Source organism: Notolepis coatsorum (genome assembly GCF_963971535.1).
Source record: "Notolepis coatsorum genome assembly, chromosome: 4".
NCBI lineage: Eukaryota > Metazoa > Chordata > Actinopteri > Aulopiformes > Paralepididae > Notolepis > Notolepis coatsorum.
In genome coordinates, this window is record NC_140168.1 from 183722421 (window position 1) to 183743793 (window position 21373).

At 44.2% G+C, this 21373-nt stretch overlaps 1 protein-coding gene across 1 annotated transcript; it reads right to left on the reverse strand.

Annotated features, from left to right (window-relative positions):
• Nucleotides 1–428: 428 nt before the first annotated feature.
• On the reverse strand, nucleotides 429–20921 carry cckar (cholecystokinin A receptor; the record flags this gene model as incomplete). Its single annotated transcript, XM_084312182.1, has 5 exons — nucleotides 429–1024; nucleotides 1295–1422; nucleotides 2898–3159; nucleotides 19932–20183; nucleotides 20795–20921. The coding sequence occupies 5 exons, from the start codon at nucleotides 20919–20921 to the stop codon at nucleotides 429–431; spliced, it is 1365 nt and encodes a 454-aa protein (XP_084168308.1).
• Nucleotides 20922–21373: the final 452 nt, after the last annotated feature.

Consider the following 21373-nt stretch of genomic DNA (forward strand, 5'->3'; position numbering starts at 1 on the left):
CCTTTCGGGAACAAAGCAGCAGCTCCTCTGTACTTGCTGGGGTTCGCCTGGAGAGCGTCAAGACACAGAGCTTGGAAGATGGCAGAAGGAGGTTACGTAAACGGTGGCTGTGTTGATCTTCTGGGGGGGGTTCTGGTGTGTCTACCAGCACTAATGTACACCACCTCTATATAGACTATTGTGCCCTTGTCTTATCACACTCCAAGCTGAAGCGGCATATATGGCCAGAAACTAGTCATAACAAGGACTTCTAGGGCCCTTAAATAACAACATTCTACCCTCTCGCCGTCTTTCAACTCGACTCAATGTTCTCTGTTTACAGGAAGGCACCGGTTGACCGAGCCCCGCCCTCTCTCCTCGATCCACCGGCCGCGACGGTCGTGATCGGAGGGTCGAGAAAAGGGGGCAGGGCTCGAGACCGGTCCAACTCAAGTCAACTCGCTCCAAGCGGACCCGCCGCGGACGCTGCTGTTCGTGAACCGCGCGTTGTTGCCTCCCGGCGAGCACAGGCCGTTCTCCTCCTGGCCGCTCTTCGTCACGCCCCTCAGTCCGACCCTGCCTCCGCCTCTCGCCGCCCCGCTGCCGCCGGACTTCCCCAAGGCGCCTCCACCACCGCCACAGCCGCAGCAGGCGAAGGTGGCGAAGACGCCCTGGCGGAAGCGCTTGTTCATGAAGCAGTAGATGATGGGGTTGACGCAGGCCGAGGTGTAGGACAGCAGGTGGATGAAGGAGATGGGCGCGCCCGTCAGCCGGTAGGCGGAGCGGTGGTCGAAGGCCTGCCAGGCGTTGACGACGAACACGGGCGTCCAGCACAGGAAGAAGAGGAAGACGATGACCAGCAGCATGCGGATCACGCGCTTCTTGGCCACCAGGTTGGCGGTGGAGCTGTTGCTGCAGACGCGGCTCAGCTTGGGCTTGTTGGCGCTGCCGCCGGTGGCTGCCGTCACGCTCTTCTTCTTCAGGGGCTGGAGGTAGCAGCCGTCGTTGTCGCCGGGCTTGATGCTGCCCGTGCTGGCTTGTCTCTCTGTCGGGGGAATCATGAGATTAACCGTTAGGCAGGATAAGACCGGCGGGTGATGCAAAAGATTTCGACAGCGAGTGCGAGATGAAACCGGCTGGGTGATATAAAAGAGTTAATCATCGGCGTACAATGATGAGCATCGAGACCTGTCCAAGACAAATTGGAAAATGAGATCGATCTCGAGACGTTCTGAAAAGGTCAGGACTGGCTTGGCACAGAAATCAATTATAGGTCGAACAAAAGGAGGTCTTGGCAGTGCGATCCCTTTCATACCTCTGCTGGATTTCCTGTTGTTCATCTCGAACTTGATGCCGCGGTACAGCTCCAGGGAGATGAGGCCGTAGGCGGTCATCATGACTATTCCAGGGATCAGGAAGAGGAGCAACAACAGAGAGACGTACCTGGAAGAACAGGGCCGACCAGGCCATAGAAAATGAAGAGGCAATTGTGAGGACGACATGATAATCGGACATCAGATTTACCACTGTGCCTCTGTGTCTTGAAGGGCTCTAGTGAACTGCAGATGGCTTTTCTTCAGCTATTTTCAACTGTACTGCCCTGCATAAGATAACCGCAGTAACTAAAGACATTTCTAAATTGAGTTTAGAATATTCTACTTTTAAATATCTGTTTTATCTTGTGACAAAGTTTCAGAGTTAAATCTTGCTCTGTTTTTAGAGAAAATGGTATAAGGAATTGTAACTACAAAATCACTGGATTGTCAAAGTACTTTAAAGCCATTGTTGCATAGTTACTGCGGTTAGCTTCTGCAGGGCAGTACAGTTGAAAATAACTGAAGAAAAACCATCTGCCGTTCACGAGAGGTCTGCTCTCCCCAGTGACGTCTTCCCAGCAGAGTTTCTCAGGAGGGAAGACGGCAAATAGTTTACGAAATACGGTCAGATCCAGCCGTATGTATGGTCATCAGAGCTCTCAAGACCCAGAACATGTTAATAACTTTTATGTCAGATTATCACATGCCCGCCTCAAAACTAAATGATAGGACTCTACTAGAAATCGACAAAATGCCCCTTTAAGTGATAGGTCATAAGCACTCAATGTATCTGAACATATATGACAATATTATATATACTTACATGGGTAAAATTTCTACTCAACAGGTGACTTTTTTTGATCCGGGTATCTGCAGGCTGCGCAGATACTTAGTATAATACTTTTTAATACATTGTAAGACCTTAAATTGAGAATTATTAAATTCCCTGTTGATGTATGGAAGGCTGAACGGACGGATGGATGAATGGATGACAGGATACTATAGCATGGTATGAGATGATGGTCTGATTTTTTTACATTAGCTTACTCACAAGTCCTGTGGTCGGATCTTTTGACCCAGTTCCAGAATTCCGACCACAGGACTCGGTGAGTAAGCTAATGGCATTGTCTCAACAATAATAATAGCAAGTATTTCATGCCACTTAAACTCCAAACTATCCCGTTAATGAAAACATGGCTCTAGCATGTTAAAAGGGAATGATTGAGAGTCCCAAAAGCATGCAGTAGTACACCATATTATACCCAAGGTCTTCAAATATACAGTATTATCAGGCCTTTTGGTTCTCTTGTGAGTATAGTAGAAAATATTAAGAATAGTTAGTCATTATGCACATAATCTTCTTGCACGAAGATCCATTTGCAGAAGAAGGTGTAGAACCAACACACTACGCTCTGATCCACATTTTATCTATTAAAAACTAGACGTTTCAGCCCGACTGGGTCTTCATCAAGGCCGCCTTCTTGGAAAATGGCAGATTTATATTTAGTACTTTCCCTTGAACGCAGCAGACCTCCTGGTATTACTAAACAAACACTGCGTAACAAAACATGCCTTGGCTTGGAGAATAAAACGTCCGCTCACCAGGACTGCTGGATGGCGTCGTTGGGCCAGACGAGGCGGCACATGTGCCCCGTGCTGTTGTTGAAGCGGGTGAAGGGCTTCAGGGTGCTGGACACCGGGTAGGGCAGCATGAGCACGAAGGAGCCCAGCCAGGTGGCGGAGATCACCTTGAGGGCGTGCGACTTGGTCTGCCACGCCCTGGAGGCCAGCGGGTTGCAGATGGCGCTGTAGCGCTCCAGGGAGATGGCCACCAGGCTGAAGGTGGACACGCTCACAGAGACACCTGGACAGGACCAGAGACAAGGGGTCAGAGACGAGGGATCAAGAGACGAGGGGTCAGACGAGGGATCAGAGACAAGGGGTCAGAGACGAGGGACCAGAGACGAGGGATCAGAGACAAGGGATCAGAGACAAGGGGTCAGAGACGAGGGACCAGAGACGAGGGATCAGAGACAAGGGATCAGAGACAAGGGGTCAGAGACTAGGGACCAGAGACGAGGGGTCAGAGATGAGGGACCAGAGACGAGGGGTCAGAGATGAGGGACCAGAGACGAGGGGTCAGAGATGAGGGACCAGAGACGAGGGATCAGAGACCAGAGACGAGGGATCAGAGACCAGAGACGAGGGGTCAGAGACGAGGGACCAGAGACAAGATCAGAGACAAGGGGTCAGAGACTAGGGATCAGAGACGAGGGGTCAGAGATGAGGGACCAGAGACGAGGGGTCAGAGACGAGGGACCAGAGACGAGGGATCAGAGACAAGATCAGAGACGAGGAGTCAGAGACGAGAGACCAGAGACAAGGGATCAGAGACGAGGGACCAGAGACGAGGGGTCAGAGACGAGGGGTCAGAGACGAGGGGTCAGAGACGAGGGATCAGAGACGAGGGATCAGAGACGAGGGACCAGAGACGAGGGATCAGAGACGAGGGACCAGAGACGAGGGGTCAGAGACGAGCGATCAGAGACGAGGGACCAGAGACAAGGGGTCAGAGACGAGGGACCAGAGACGAGGGGTCAGAGACGAGGGATCAGAGACAAGGGGTCAGAGACGAGGGGTCAGAGACGAGAGACCAGAGACAAGGGGTCAGAGACGAGGGGTCAGAGACGAGAGACCAGAGACGAGGGATCAGAGACCAGGGGTCAGAGACCAGGGGTCAGAGACGAGCGATCAGAGACGAGGGATCAGAGACAAGGGGTCAGAGACCAGAGACGAGGGGTCAGAGACGAGCGATCAGAGACGAGGGGTCAGAGACGAGAGACCAGAGACAAGGGGTCAGAGACGAGGGGTCAGAGACGAGGGGTCAGAGACGAGGGATCAGAGACAAGGGGTCAGAGACGAGGGGTCAGAGACGAGGGATCAGAGACCAGGGGTCAGAGACGAGCGATCAGAGACGAGGGGTCAGAGACCAGAGACGAGGGGTCAGAGACGAGGGGTCAGAGACCAGAGACGAGGGATCAGAGACCAGAGACGAGGGGTCAGAGACGAGGGACCAGAGACGAGGGGTCAGAGACGAGGGACCAGAGACGAGGGGTCAGAGACGAGCGATCAGAGACCAGAGACGAGGGGTCAGAGACCAGAGACGAGGGATCAGAGACGAGGGGTCAGAGACGAGCGATCAGAGACCAGAGACGAGGGACCAGAGACGAGGGGTCAGAGACCAGAGACGAGGGACCAGAGACGAGGGACCAGAGACGAGGGGTCAGAGACAAGGGACCAGAGACTAGGGACCAGAGACGAGGGATCAGAGACCAGAGACAAGGGACCAGAGACGAGGGATCAGAGACCAGAGACAAGGGACCAGAGACTAGGGATCAGAGACCAGAGACAAGGGGTCAGAGACAAGGGACCAGAGACAAGGGGTCAGGGATCAGAGACAAGGGGTCAGAGACTAGGGGTCAGAGACAAGCGGTCAGAGACAAGGGGTCAGAGACTAGGGGTCAGAGACAAGCGGTCAGAGACAAGGGGTCAGGGATCAGAGACAAGGGGTCAGAGACAAGGGATCGGAGATGAGGGATCAGAGACCAGAGACAGTTGTAGAATCAATCCAAATCATTTGGTGTGAATGTGATAAGTGCTCAACCTCTACTGTACTCTACTTAAACTATGAATGAACACAACACTAACTTACCATATTTAGATAATAAACTGCTCAACCTCTACTTTACTCCACTTTAACTATGAATGAACACAACACTAACTTACCATATCTAGATAATAAAGTGCTCAACCTCTACTGTACTCTACTTTAACTATGAATGAACACAACACTAACTTACCATCTTTAGATAATAAAGTGCTCAACCTCTACTGTACTCTACTTTAACTATGAATGAACACAACACTAACTTACCATCTTTAGATAATAAAGTGCTCAACCTCTACTGTACTCCACTTTAACTATGAATGAACACAACACTAACTTACCATCTTTAGATAATAAAGTGCTCAACCTCTACTGTACTCTACTTTAACTATGAATGAACTAACTTACCATTGTTATATTTAAGCATTACATCACGTGCAGGAGTGTGTTATGAGAATTAGAGCATGCCTAGGGGTGGTTGTTAGACCCCCCCTAGGGCCTAGGCATGCTCTAATTCTCATAACACATGACTACAAGTGGTGTAATGGCTTTTATACAATTGGCACATTCATCCAACCTTATTGCTATACAATAAACACACATGAATTGAAGATTTAATGACAACCATCCGCAGAAAAAGTTGTTAAAAAAAAAAGAAGAAGAGAAGTTGCCTCCGTGTGTAGAAGCAGCTCGGAGGTGCGCTGTTTCAAAGCATGCCATCTAAGAATGAAGTGAGCGTGTGTTGTTGGATTGATTGATTGAAAATTGTATTAATGTCCGCCTTGTTTGGAACTGGTTATGCTTTGGCCCTCTTTCGAAGTCGGTTATGCTTAGAGTTTGGAATCAGGGCTGGTGGTCTATCGCCCTGCTCTAAAGATAAACTCTAAGCATAACCGACTTCGAAAGAGGGCCAAAGCATAACCAGTTTGAAACAACAAGGCTTCAAAGCATGCCGTCTAACAGTGAAGTGAGCGTGTGTTATTGGATTGATTGATTGATTGAAATGTTTATTAACAGTGAAATGAGTGTCCTTTTGACGAATGGCATCTAACAACACACTTTGCACGATTTATATTTTGTTCCACAATGAGTCATGACCAACCAATTACATAATCCAACATTGTGTAAGCAACTAACACATTCCACGTGACAGAATCGTTTTTTATGACGCTATCAATACAGCCATTCATAAAGATTATTGTCCGCCATCTTGGTTTCATTCCTAAAAACTCGAACGGCGGAGTGATTGTAATTCGGTTGTGGGCGGGTTCTGGGATCACGAGCGTGTGTTATGATAAATAACAACGTCTAACTTGACTGTTTCAGCCACTCAGAATCGAGAAATTTGCATGACATTGTATAAAATAAAGTACTCAGCCTCTACGGCAGGGGTCGGCAACCTGCGGCTCCGAGGCCGCATGCGGCTCTTTAGCCAATCAGCTGTGGCTCCCTGGTAAAAAAAAAAGTTTTGTTTAAAAGAAAATTGAAAAAAATTGTATCTCTTATTTTGGAGATCGATGTCATACTGTGACACTGAAATGAAAAAAATATTTCATCAACTAAAATATTTAGTCAACAAAAATATTTCATCAACTAAAATATACAGTACGTCACACCCCGCGCCTCTCCCTGCCATCTGCAAGTGGCTAATCTTGAGTTTCCGACCCCCAGTAAGCTAACCATGGATAAATCCAAAAAAAGGAAAAGTCTGAGGAAAATAGAGGGTTTAATTCAGCGTGGACAGATTAATTTGATTTCACGACTAATGATGCAGGCTTACCTGTATGCCTTATGTGGTGAGAAATTTGCGAACAACAAAAGATTACATTTTTATTTTATAGATTTTCCACAAATAAGGGAAGGACTCAAATGGAGCTGCATAGTTCAGGGTTTTATTTCAGGTCTACAGATGCCAGTGTTTTTTCTCCTCTTCTGTGTTTTATTTCAAAGTAGGTCTACACATGGTAGTTTTTTTTCAAAGTGGACTACTTTTTATTTTATAAATGTTCCACAAATAAGGGAAGGACTCAAATATACCTGAATAGTTCAGGGTTTTATTTCAAAGTCGGTCTACAGACACCAGTGTTTTGTATCCTCTTCTGTGTTTTATTTAAAAATAGGTCTACACAGCCAGTCTTTTTTCTCCTCTTCATAAGAGTTTGAGGTTTTCCTTTGTTATAACAGGTAAAAACAGCAATAAAAAGTCAAACATTTTCTTTTAGTTGCTTTATAATTCCATTAATGTGTTCCAAAATGTGTGCTATAAGTATAAAGTATAAAAAAACACAAATTACTTTGGGTATGCAATTGTCAGGCGTTTTATGCTAAATATGGGGGATATGCTTGGGGATAACTATATATAAAATGTTATACACTGTTATCTTCATTTTAAGGGTAAATTCGTTTTGCAGCTCCAGAGGAATTTTATTTTGTGGGAGGGGGGGGAATGGCTCTTTTGATAGTAAAGGTCGCTGACCCCTGCTCTACGGTCTTTAATAATAATAATTAATTTAATTTATATAGCGCTTCTCAATAACCCGAAGTCGCTGACAGTAGTCGGGAGCAGGGTGACCCAACAAATATCAAAACTCGTATCTTGGAATATACCTGTACACCCCTCGGTATTACTATTGAATGATGTTTTTGAGTTTGCAGTGAATCCACAGCTAAAGAGATTGGTTTTATCGGGTATCACAGTAGCTAAAAAGCTGATTGCATCACGCTGGTTTCAACCGGAAAAAATGTGCCGTAAAGTTTGGTTTCTTACATATCTCGATGTAATTTACCATGAAATATCTACAGCAAGAATTCTGGGTCTCAATGAATCCAAAATGTCAATGTGGTTAGAAGTGGTGGAGAGAATAAAAGCTAGCTTATAATGGTAGTGTCTGGTTAGGTGCGAGGGATAGTGGAGGTACTTCTCAAGGTGGGGTCCGGGAGGGGGGGGTTCGAGCTGGAGCATATGTGTGTAGGTTTTTTAGATAACAGGTATTGGGGGTATATCTTATATAAGACAACTAACTAAAATGTGATCTCATTGGATGTGCCCTGACAATTAATGCTTGTATATCTTATCGTGTGTTGTCATGTTTGTTTATATGTTTGTTTAAAAAATAATAAAATAAAATACAAAAGTAGTCGGGAGCAGGGGTACAAACAAAGAAATGAAAGCAAAGAAACAAAAACAAAAGGAACATGAGACCATGGGGGGAACAGGGGAGACAGCCTGATAGCACAAAAAAGACTGGAGACAGATATCAATCAGGTTGGAGTGGAGGGGGGGGGGGTTTAGGGGTGGGGGGGGTTGAAGGCAAGGGAGAACAGGTGGGTTTTGAGGCGAGCTTTGAAGGTGGAGAGTGTAGGGGAGTCTCTGATGGACTGGGGGAGGGAGTTCTTTAACTGAATTAACACAACACTCTAACTTACCATCTTTAGATAATAAAGTACTCAACCTCTACTATCTTTAATTATGAATGAACACAACATTCTAACTTACCATCGTTATATACTAAAGTACTCAGCCTCTACTGTGTTTAACTATGAATTAACACAACACTCTAACTTACCAAACTTTAGATAATAAAAATAAAACAATAAAACATTGTTCCTCTGAACATTAATCCTCTTTTTCTCCGCCTGATTTTTTTTTTTTTCTCCCCATCCCAATTTAGTCGTTATGCCAATTCCCCCCTCCCCTACCTGGTTGTTGTGCGCATGTTCCTCCTACTGGTCGGTACAAGGGAACCCTGAAGTCATCCGCACGCTTCCTCCGACACATGTGGAGACAGCCAGTGGCTCTCTTTTCACCTGGCAGCGAGGACTCTCATTGGTGAAGCGTAACGCGTGGGAGGTTTTGATTGATTGATTGAATTAATTGATTGATTGATTGAAAACTTTATTAACAGATTGCAGAATGGGTACAGTACAGTACAGCTCAATACATACAATTGTTAAGGGGATGCAGACCAGAGAAAGGCTTTCGTCTTGTTTACATCAGGGTCCCCCATTTTCAATTCATCGTAACATATATGACATACATGACATACAGATAGACAGTACTGCTACATCTATACATTTATGACATACCAGATTTGCAAATACAGTACTGTTTGTGATACAAAAAGAGTCCAGAAAAAACAGTATATACATTTGACGTAGAAACTGTACATTGGATTGGGTAGGTGGGGGGGGGGACTGTACATTGGAGGTGGTTGGGTGGGGGGGGGTTGGGTAGGAGTGGGGGGGGTTGGGTAGGAGGGGTGGGTGGGGGACACTGTACAACTGTACAAGCAACACTGTACATTGGAATATTGACAAGACCATACTTGGTCATTTTTACTGTACATTGGAGGGGGTTGTGTTAGGACATTTACAGGGGCCAGTTTCGAATTGCAGTCTCCCGTAGGTGTTTTTTGAGAGTGTTTTTGAAAGTGGGTAGTGATTCACATTCCTTTACAGCTTTGGGTAGTGCGTTCCACATTGATGTGGCATAATTGCGAAACGTGTTTAGTCCCTTGTTTGAGCCGAATCTGGGTTTAACATGATTTGTGGAGGGGGCGGCTAGGTGGTGTAGTGGGCAAGGCACTCGCCACCAATGTGGAGACGCTGGGTTCGCGTGTTCGAATCCAGCTCTCCACATTGTTTTCAGTTTAGCTGGTCGTCCGCAGTAATACACATTGGCCGTATTACGGGGAGGGAAACTGAAGGGTGGGGATCGGGCGTTGTGGACAGCGACTCCTACAGGTCGGTTGGTGCGCCTGCGCAGTAGAATCAGGAAGTGTCGGGGGCAGCGTGAGCCTCCCACGCGTTACTCCTCGCCACTGAGAGATCGAGCTGCGCAGGTGAAAAGATGCGACTGCTGTTACCTCAAGTACCGGAGGGGACTTGTGCTATGTATGACTTAGTCCACATTGCAGCCGGCTTGTGGGAGGCAAGAAACAGCGTTCGTGACAGGGGAGGGTTGAATTGGATGATACGAAATTGGGATGGGAGAAAATATAGAAAAATGGGAGAAAAAAGTGGATAAAAAAAAAAACATGATTTGTGGAGCTCCCTCTGGTGTTGTGATCGTGGTATTCACTGACCTTTGGGAAGTATTTTGACATGTACATGGGTACCTTGGTCGTGTAGTGTATCTTGTAGACCAGGCCCATTGCAAGTTGCTGTACTCTGTCGTCTACTCTAAGCCATCCTAGGTTGTCAAAGTGGGCAGGGGTGAGGTGGGTTCTAGGAGTAAGGTCAAGCAGTAGTCTGACCAGTTTGTTTTGAGATGTTTGTAATTTTGTTTTTAGCGCCTTTGAGGTGCTTTGGACCATGAGGTGCAAGCATAGTCGTAGTACCCTTGAATGAGTGCTGCCAGAGTCTTCAGGGTATTCTTGTTTACCAGTGAGGAGATCCGGTACAAGAATCGAGTTCGTTGGTTGACTTTTTTTATTACATTGGATGCCATTTTGTCACAGGAAAGATTTTCCTCTAGGATTGAACCCAGGTAGGTAATATCTTCTTTCCTTGTGACAATATTGTCACCCAGTGTAACTGAGAAGCCGTCGGTCTTGCTGAGTTTGTTATTTGAACCGAAGAGAATGGACTCTGTTTTGCCCATGTGTAATGATAGTTTGTTATCAGCGAGCCATATGCAGATTTTGCCTAGTTCCGAGCTGGTTGGTCACGCTGCCTTCACCATTTCCTGCCTTTCGCTGAGCAGGCGCCCAGACCTGACCTGTCCACAACGCCAGATTACCACCCTCGACTTCCCTCCCACTAACTCAGCCAAACAAGTTAGTATGACGATCGGCCCAAGCCGCAAGGCAATGCTGACTCCGGGAGTCGAGACCGCAGCCTCTTGCATTGGTGATGAGCGCAATCTCCGCTACGCCATCCGACCGCCCGCGAGTTCCTCTGAAAACTCTGACACGTAATCAATTGTGTTCTATTCCTTGCCAATCTTTTCTACTCTAAAAATTACTTTGGCAGCTAAAAATAATAATTGTATGGCTGGTAGAATTCTGTGTATGAAATAGTTAGTTTCATGCCCAGGATATTATTGCGTACCGTAATTGAATTACATTTGATTAGATTCAAATGTATTGTCATTATACTTATACAGCACAAGTACAGTACAGCGGAAATAAGTTTGCCATCCAACCAGAGTGCAAACCTAACAGTAAAGTGCAATAGTAATATACAATGTACAAGTGATTAAACTGGGTATAAAATATATAAATGAGTACTACTGAGTAATAGTGCTAATCAGATACACAGTCAATTTTGCAGCGTACATTTTACTCAAACTGAGTAAAATTGTACTCTGTTTGAGTAAATGTACTCAGTTTGAGTAAAATTTACTCTGCGAAATTTACTGTGTATATGTACAGAGTTGTAGTATTAATATGTACAGTGATTCAGGTATAAAAACACTATGGTAGTAACTTAACTGGCCAGCAGCGTAACTAGTAAGAGTAGGTAAGGGATATAGTATATGTACAGTGATGCAGGTATAAAGACACTATGGTAGTAAGTAATACTGGCCAACAGTGTAACTAGTAAGAGTATAAGGGATATCTATAGATATACAGTAGATATAGTATTATATGTACAGTGATACAGGTATAAATACACTATGATAGTAAGTTATACTGGCCAGCAGTGTAACTAGTAAGTGGGTAGTTTAGAGCCATATGGAATCCGCGATCACGGAATCGCGGACGGAATCGCGGAATTGAGCAATAAAAATGGAATCAACTATAAAAAAATATATATATATTATTATTTTTTTTTTTATGTTGTGGGACTTGTACAGCACTTTGTTCAACTTTGTCAGTGCTGTAAAGTTTAAACCTTTTTAAATCTTAGACAAACAAAACACTTTGCTTTCATGAAATATTGCAAGCCGTCATTTGAGGCTTTATAAAAGCAGCACAATGAACACAAATCTGTCAGTGCAGAGTCCGACCTCATCTTAAATAACAAACAGCATTGCTTGTTGTAGTCAACAAAGAGAGGCAGAGTTGATTTTGCAAAAATATATATACTTTTTTTTTTTTTTTTTTTTAATAATCTAATTTTATTTTCATATTCGAATACCATGCCCATCGAACGAAGCTTCGAAGTATTTAAGACAGCCCTATTAAATGGACTGTTATATCTTATTAAATTGTGGACATTTATTCATTCCCACTTATTAGACACTATTTCTGATGGTAAAATGAGCGTACAAAGCAAAATACAGAATTCTGAAATATTAAAACGGAAAAAACGGAATTTGGAAAAAAATAAAATGGAATTTGGAAAAAAATAAAACGGATTTCATATGGCTCTAGTAGTTCACATGAGGAGAATTGTGGCCTGTATTTAAATGGATGTTCATGATTAAATACACGACTGCAATAGTCATTCTACATGACTGTGGCTCTTTCTCATTTGAAAATATACATAAAAAATTGTTTTAAAGCATTTTCTTTTGAAACCTTTTCTGCTGGCCTTCAGTAGTGCCATGGAAATCCCACCCATTAATCACCAGCTCATGTACACGTCCTCACCCACACAGACACACACAGACACACAATGCAGCCTGATCTCGCTTAGAATGTAAATAAAGTATATCAACTACAGGAAAAAGGTACATAATGTACGTTATCTTATAGCCATAAGTAATATATTTACGTATTGTTTAAGTAATATATTTACGTTTCGTATTGGCAAAAGAAAAAAACGATCACTCTTTATTTTTGGGATAAAATAAAATTACTTTGTTTATGTTTTCTGATGAGACAGTGTTGCACAGCGAGAGCCTCTCAGGCGCACAGGGAAAGTGTGAGGAAATGATGATTCTTAAGTTCAGGACTAGGACTGAAAAACAAGGTGTGTACGTTTCCTAACTCTATAAAAGACGACTTGTCTAAGAGCTGGGAAGTCGCTCATGATGCATATATAAGTCATATATTCACGTTTCATATCGGCGAAAGTCCACCCCCCAAAAAAGCATGATCAAGAGTTGAACTAACAATTCTTGTGGTGGGACATGAGTGCACTCGCCACTAGAACAAGCCACCCACCCTGATACTAACACAGCAATGATGATAGAAAGTTGGGGTTAAGGTTATGGGTAGTTTAAGGTAACAGTGTTGTTAAGGTTAGGGTTATGGTTAGTTTAAGGTAACAGTGTTGTTAAGGTTAGGGTTAAGGTTATGGTTAGTTTAAGGTAACAGTGTTGTTAAGGTTAGGGTTATGGTTAGTTTAAAGGCCCACTTGCATGTTATATTTTTGTTCAATAAACAATGTGACTAGGCCAACAGTGACTTTCATGAAGAGGGGGGGGGGGGGGGGGGATTATCGAAATTGACCCAGTTTTAGCGTTTTTATCAAACATTTTGTCGACTCAACCACAACCACCACGCACGTGGATATTTTAATCCATGGTTCTCGAACCTCCTAACATGCCCCGATTTAAAATGGTTCTCTCCTCTTTGTATACCTTTGTCCTCATAAACGAATTATTCTGCCAGGGAACTTATGGACACGACAGTTAGTAGTAGTTATAAGGTGTTTGAGCTTGTAACGTTAACGTTAGTTAGCTAATAGCTATCGTGGTAGCCCGTTTCGTGACTGATGCACCGAGTACTATCCGAGGGGCTGCTATCGTATCAACATGCCGTGACGTGTAGCTTGCTAGCCGGCATGATGCCTGTGCAGTGCTTTGCCCCACAGGTCTGAGAAGAGGACCTGCACATTTTACTCGTTCCCAAAACTCTTTTACATGCCCTGATTTAAAATGGTTCACGACAGTAGACATAATGCTAACGTTAGCGGGGTAACGTTAGCCAGAGCCATATAGCCAGTGGTACTATGACCCGGACGGGCATAAGGCATAGTTACCGGTAGTGACGTCACGGCACTGATAGCGTCTGATAAGCTTTTTGATTTGCTCCATACATGTTATTCGTGCGTGGACCCTTTTAACCCTTTCTGAGTGGAATTTCCGGCGTCAAATGAAAAAATTATAATAATGAAAATAGATACCAATGATGTAAACTACCCATAATTGAAGAGTAGGGTTTAACCTGCAAGTTGGCCTTTAGGTAACAGTGTTGTTATGGTTAGGGTTATGGTTAGTTTATGGTAACAGTGTTGTTAAGGTTAGTTTATGGTAACAGTGTTGTTAAGGTTATGGTTAGTTTATGGTAACAGTGTTGTTAAGGTTAGGGTTAAGGTTATAGTTAGTTTATGGTAACAGTGTTGTTAAGGTTATGGTTAAGGTTATGGTTAGTTTAAGGTAACAGTGTTGTTAAGGTTAGGGTTATGGTTAGTTTATGGTAACAGTGTTGTTAAGGTTAGGGTCAGGCACGTGCACACATAGGGGTGAAGGGGTGCCCGGGCACCTGCCTTTTTCATTTTTCATTAGAAAGTGCCCTTTTTATGCCACCCTCTTTTTTTTTTTTTTTTTTTTTTTTTTTTTTTTTACTGTTGCACTATAGATATACTGCCCTGCCCTTCCAAATGAAAGATGTCACGATAGAATCTAAATATTAGGTAAAGAAAGAGAGAGAAATGCCACCCCTCTCGTAAATAATAGGTCCTTCCAGCCTGGAAGGACCTATTATTTACGCATAGCACGTGGGTGGGTGATGATGAGATGATGTAAACTGCACGCCGGGCCAGCAGTGCACTGAACACGAAATTGATATCCAGCTGTTGTTGAGCTCACACTCGAGTCGAGACCTCTTTTTTTACAGTTACTATTTCAACTAAAACAAAGCAAGAGTACGCTTCATCAGGTACAGACGCAGCGCTCAAAAATCAAACCAATTCTGCTGCTTGTCTGCTGCTTGTCTGCTGCTTGTTGCTGCTTGTGTGCCACTTAAGTCTAGTACTCAGGTGTTAATTTTCCGGGGCTGGTGGCTGGGTGAACAAAGGGAGCACTTAACTTAAGTGCTTCCCCAGGGAGGGGGTCGGGGGCTACTGCCCTCAGACCCCCAAAATAATTTGTATATGGGCAGTCTGACTTGGGGTACTGACCATATATTAGTGTTGCAATGCATGATAAGTAAACAGTGAAAAAAGCTAAGAAATCCGATGGGGCTGGGACATTTGGGACGAATACAAATTTAAGATGAAAATCTGCCCAGCCTGTGGGAGGAAGTGGAGGTGTGAAATGTGGCCTGGTCAAGAACAATGGGAGTCACACAATCAGTTTGGAGTGCAGTGGTGGAGGAGTGGTAGAGGAGCAGTAGAGGTTTGAGTTTTGAGCGCTGTATCTGTAAGGTATTTGCCCAACAAAATAAAATGTCGGGTTTGCAGTGCACTGTATATTTCGGGCATGCATTGCCTTGTGAAGTTGTGATTATCCATGCTTTAGTCTCATGCAATCAGGCGGCAGGCAGGCTAGAAGTGGCAACACTGCACTTCCCCTGAATCCCCCATACTACATTTCTTATTATTCATACCGCGGTGGGCGGTGGCATTGCATTATCTCTTTACTTCATGCTTTATCACATTCTCATCTCACCGCCTCACTTGCAAGATGCGCGGCTCTCGTGAAACACGTCGCCAGATCACCCCTCCCCAGCCCCTCCCTGTCAGCTGCTAGTGCTAGGAAAATCACGCAGCATACTCTCTATCTCTCTATCTCTCTATCTCTCTCTCTCTCTCTCTCTCTCTCTCTCTCTCTCTCTCTCTCTCTCTCCCCCTCCCTCTCTCTCTCTCCCCCTCCCTCTCTCTCTCTCTCTCTCTCTCTCTCTCTCTCTCTCTCTCTCTCTCTCTCTCTCTCTCTCTCTCTCTCTCTCTCTCTCTCTCGCTCTCTCTCTCGCTCTCTCTCTTGCTTTCTCAACACAGTGTTAATTTCGGCATGCCGCCCGCAGCTGTTGGTCTGGAGCGCATATTGTGTTATTAAAGGGACACTATGTAGTTTTGGTGACATCTATCGGTGAAACTGAATGTACCATAGACTTGTATTAACCCCAAAAATCGGGCTTGCGCGCTGTGCGCGCTCGCATTGCATTTAATAATTGATGCCCTTTTCTCCTATTGGGCACCTGCCTTTCTAAAGCCCTGTGCATGTCCCTGGTTAGGGTTATGGTTAGTTTATGGTAAGAGTGTAGTTAGGGTTGGGGTTAAGGTTATGGTTAGTTTAAGGTAACAGTGTGTAGTTAGGGTTGGGGTGAGGCTATCAGAAAAGTGTGTCTCGGTAGTGTTGAGTAGCCCGATCTCACTTAAAATGCTAACTTTCTATCTTAACGTTAAAACGAACCATCATCATAGTATTGCTGTGTTTGTATCAGGGTGGGTGGCTTGGTCTAGTGGTGAACTCACTCGCCCCCCCACCACAATCACTGTTAGTTCAACTGTAATTTTTGGGACTTTCACCGATACGAAACGTAAATATATTACTTTCCTGTGGTTGATACTTTATTTACATATCGTAAGCGAGGCTGCATGATGGCCTTAACACTTGCCAAGGACCACAGACAGCTGAGAATCCAGGAGGGGATCTGCACCTACAGCACACAAGCATAGACCACTGCACTTCCGCGTTACATTTAGCTCATGGGAGAGAGTGCGGGGGAGAAAATGAATGAATGTGGATGAGAGCCTTGACATTAAGTGGTTGTAGCTACGGCTGTGGGGGTGCTGGAGACATAATCCAATAGACTTTTATACGTCTGAGTCTCCTGAACACGGACAGACCAATCCCAAATTGATCGGCACTTTTTCGGCCAAGCTATAGTCACCTTTTCGCACCTACTCCCCAAACTCTGCATGCGCATATTGATAAACTTAGATTCCGTGGGCAATCTGCGCATGGGGAGTAGGTGCTGAAAAAGTGACTATAGCTCGGCTGAGAAAGTTCAGATTGGGTTGGAGCAGGTGTGAGGTGACATCCCAAAACCAAGGGTTCTGTCTCTGATTTCTAGCGTCAGGATTGACTCACAAAATATATCCCCTTAAATAAACCCAACATGGAGTTAATCAGCTTGCGACTTGGCCGAGCGCCAGGCGAAGGGCATCGGGTCGGTAGCGGGTCAGTACCGTGGCTAATAACACACTCGGCGCTCGTTAACCCGTCGACAGCACGTTGTAATACTTGCAGCTGTACTTGTAGATTAACGATTTGTCACTTTGCACTTTACAGCTGTACAGGTAAGAACCTCCGTCATGGGGGCAGCCGTGTTAACGAAGTCCATTAACAACTAGAACTATAAATACCCTCTACATTATCAGACTGTACCATCCAGCGGAGGGAGGACATAAACATGTTATCGTGCGCATGGACAAATGAGGTGATCACCCCTGGCTGACAGCGCTGCGATCTCAACGAACGCAGCCAAGCGTGTGAGCAGGAAGCCTGTGAACAACCGCAGGAAGTAACGTGTTCCCGCAGGGGCTCTGTGAGTTCAACGAAACAAGTAAATTAAATAATAGGAGGAATTACACGGTCCATCATTTCGCACAAGGATAACTTCCCCCGTGAGCAGTCGTCTGGTAATCCGGAGGTTCCCGGTTTGATTCCCGCTCCTCCCGGGCAGCGTGTCGAAGTGTCCTTGAGCAACACACTTAACCCCTAACTGCTCCTGATGAGCAGGTTGGCCCCTTGCATGGTTTATATTTAATTATCTCAATATAACAATGTTCAGTACAGCAACAGACAGCCAGTGGCAGCTCTTGAAGGCTGAAATCAGGACGTGATCACATGAACCAGTTCGTAATCATCTCAGAGTTCTGCACATGGTTCTGGATAATTATCCCACCAAAACTAAAGTATTCTGTTATATCGAGATAATGAAATAAATTAATCCATTATCACGAGAAAACTGACTTTGTTATATCGACGAGATAACGAAATAAATGAATCTGTTATCACAACGGACTTTGTTATATTGAGATAAAGAAATAATAAGTAGTTATCATGAGAAAACTGCAATAAAATAATAAATAAAGACGTTGCCAAATTGCCATTCTCGGCTTACAGTGCCTCAGAACGATTTAGTTTTTATTCATGATCACATAAGATGAAATTGCAAGGTCTGTAAATCTAAACAAATCCTCCTCAAAAAACACCATAGTGCAACTTTAACAGCCATCCTCAAGCCACGTTTCTCTCATTCTTTAGTACAACCAATATATTTCTAGTTCATAGTTCATTAAACTAATGATAATGTGTAGACGGTTCTGGAGATGGGAGTGGAGATGAGAGTGCTTACGCCCTAAACAAAGTCTCACCGGTAGATTCGTTTATTCTGCGTCTAGACTCTACCCTATTACCCACAGTCAGGGCATGAAATTAACGTTTTGCTCCATCGACCACTAGTGGCTAGAGAACTTTCACCCACTTGAATTCTGCAGAGCAGTTTAGGAACGACGGACATATCGGTAGGTTGGTAGACTTATTTTTTCTCATATTTTTATATTCAGAGGTAATTATATTGTTTATACTGTTTATTTTGTCTCATATTTTTATATTCAGATAAAATTTTATCGGCTATGATGCCTGCATTTCCCCAAGGGGATCAATAAAGGAATATCTTATCTTATCTTCTGTTATCTTTTCTTATCCTATCTTTTCTAATTAATAGATTGTCGTTGTTTTTTATGGTTGACTTTTTTATTGTGGTTATTTGTTTTGATATGCAGTCATGTGGCATCTTTATGTCTGTCTGTCTGTCTATCTATCTATTGATCTATCAATACATTTGGTGGTGACTGGAGTTAATTGGAAGGCATGGTAAAACCTGACCGGCAGACATGGTTGAGGTATCACTGGGTAGATGAAATAATGGCCGCACAAGAACCAGCATGCAGGGTGAAAAGTAAGTACTTTTACTCAAGTACTGCACAGTTTTGAGTTACTTATAGTTTAGTTGAGTATTTATATTTCAAGGGAACCTCATACTTACATTTCAAATAAAGTATCATAGTATCCTATTCTTGACTGCGTCACATGTATCCGATCCTGCAGTTACTTGTTCCTATTTCGTTTATTTTAATAAAATGTGTGATAACTTGGTGATTATGAGGCATTTTAAATTGTGCGAGCCGACCAACTTCAACCGAAAGTAACCAGAGCCAGATCACATGAACATAAACCATTAAAGGTGCCGTATGTAGTTTTGGGGAATACATTTTCAATTCAGAGTTGTGGAAAAATTCTCTGATATAATGAAAATATACATGAGAATAAACTACGCTCAGGGGAACAACGGGTCCCTGGGACTCTAAGAAGTTACCATTTGACTGGTGTTTACAATTTTCAGAGCCAGAAATGTTGTTTACATATAATGCTATTCAAAGAAGCATCTGCTAAGCTTCTGTTTAATTTAGTGTTTCAAAATAAATTGTCTGAGAATCTATGATAAATTGAGATTCTCTAATTCAAAGATTGACATTATAGTCGCAGGCTCTGCTAATGTAAACACGTATCTCTCTCAAAGCTACACCACAGGGCACCTGCACATTGCTTTGAGGATGGAATGCTCCTGAAAAACACTGACAGACATACCATCATTCCATACTGAATGTACTTCCCCTTTTGATACTGAATAATTGACTTTTATTTAAAGTAGTTTTTTGAATGGCACACAGACACACACACCCTTATGAAAAATAATCATGGTAGTATGATGGAAATTTACCACGGTATTTTGTACATGATAACACCACGGTACAATTCAAGTTAAAACCATGATACTGATGGTAATATCATGGTCTCTACATCATCTTTATTGTCACTCACCCATCAATAAATGACCGGCTGGCACATGCCAGTGTTCAACCCACTCACCCATGAAGCACATGACCGGCTGGCACATGCCAGTGTTCAACCCACTCACCCATGAAGTACATGACCAGCTTGCACATGCCAGTGTTCAACCCACTCACCCATGAAGTACATGACCAGCTTGCACATGCCAGTGTTCAACCCACTCACCCATGAAGCACATGACCAGCTTGCACATGCCAGTGTTCAACCCACTCACCCATGAAGTACATGACCAGCTTGCACATGCCGGTGCCGAAGATGAAGTCGCGCATGAGGTTGGGGATGAGCGTGAAGGGGATGCAGACCAGGGACACCATCAGGTCGCTGATGGCCAGCGACAGGAGGAAGAGGTTGGTGACGGTCCTCATGCGACGGTTCCTCACCAGGGCGACGATGATGAGGCTGTTGCCCAGGACGCTGAGGAGGAAGATGAGGCTGTAGAGGACTATCCGCACCGCCTGTCTGATGTCTGAGAGGAGGGGAAGACGGGGACAGGACAGGCAGACGTCAGCACAATGAACGGGCGGATGGATGGGTGGATAGAGAGAGGGAGAGGGGGAGAGAGAGAGAGAGAGAGAGAGAGGACATTGTTAAGAATCAGAATACACCTTGGTCAATAAAACAACCATCAGATCATCAATAGATTGTGGGACAGGCTATGATAACCAATCAGTGACAATGGTCACTTAATTCTCAGTTGTTTCACCTTCATGACATTTTGTTTGCAAGAGGTCTCTAAGACAAGAAGGCGAAGATAGCAGGAAAAAAAGAAAGGAAAAAGTTAAGGAAGAAAAACTGCATAATGACTGTTTCCCTATCAATATGATTACTGGATTCTTAATAATATGGAGGCTGTGAAAATAACGCTTGAACTGCGCTTATCGCGCACGCCAGGATGCCCAAACAGCCACTCGCCGTGCGTAAATCACCAAAAGATCCCGGCAGCCTAATATCGAATATCACTTGGATCTCCAAAGTTCGAGCTAGACACTTGTAGGATAATCACATGCAGACTAACATTATATATAAATAGGCTGACATTGTTAAATAATTATGTCAATTGATGAATGATTATGTTACCTTTCGGCTCGGGCGAAGACACTTCATCATCCGTGCACTCAGAAAGATTTTTGATTCCAAAATTACATAGAATCTTGTTTAAATCGGTGGAGTTTAGGAGCAGATTATGCAATGTAAATGTTTCCATATCTCTTATGCTACAAAGTTCCATGCGCTGAAATCTACTGGCATACAGAAAAGGCGCGTTGAGGAAAAACAATCGTTTTGTCTTATCCCCCAAATAATGAAATTGTAGAAGAAATTGATGAGAGTAATTTTTTCTTGCTAGAATAACATGTTCCAAAAAGTCGTTCGTAAAAACTCAATGTCTCATCTCGATCCCACGTCCAGACCAGTAGCCAAACAGCCAAAGCTGACAGTTGGGTAAAGAGTGTTGAAGGATATTCTCAGTCGCTCGGAGCTCCCCGTGCGCGCCTGCCTGCCCTGTGGTCGACGCTCCTCGGTGCGCGCAGTGTGCACGGGGTTACTGTGTGGAGCCCGCCTTTCGAGGCTGCAGCAAAACTCAATTCGGAAATGAAACGACGGCCTATATGGTGCGTGCCGTGCGCGTATGTGTGTGTGCGTGTTTCAAGTTTCAAG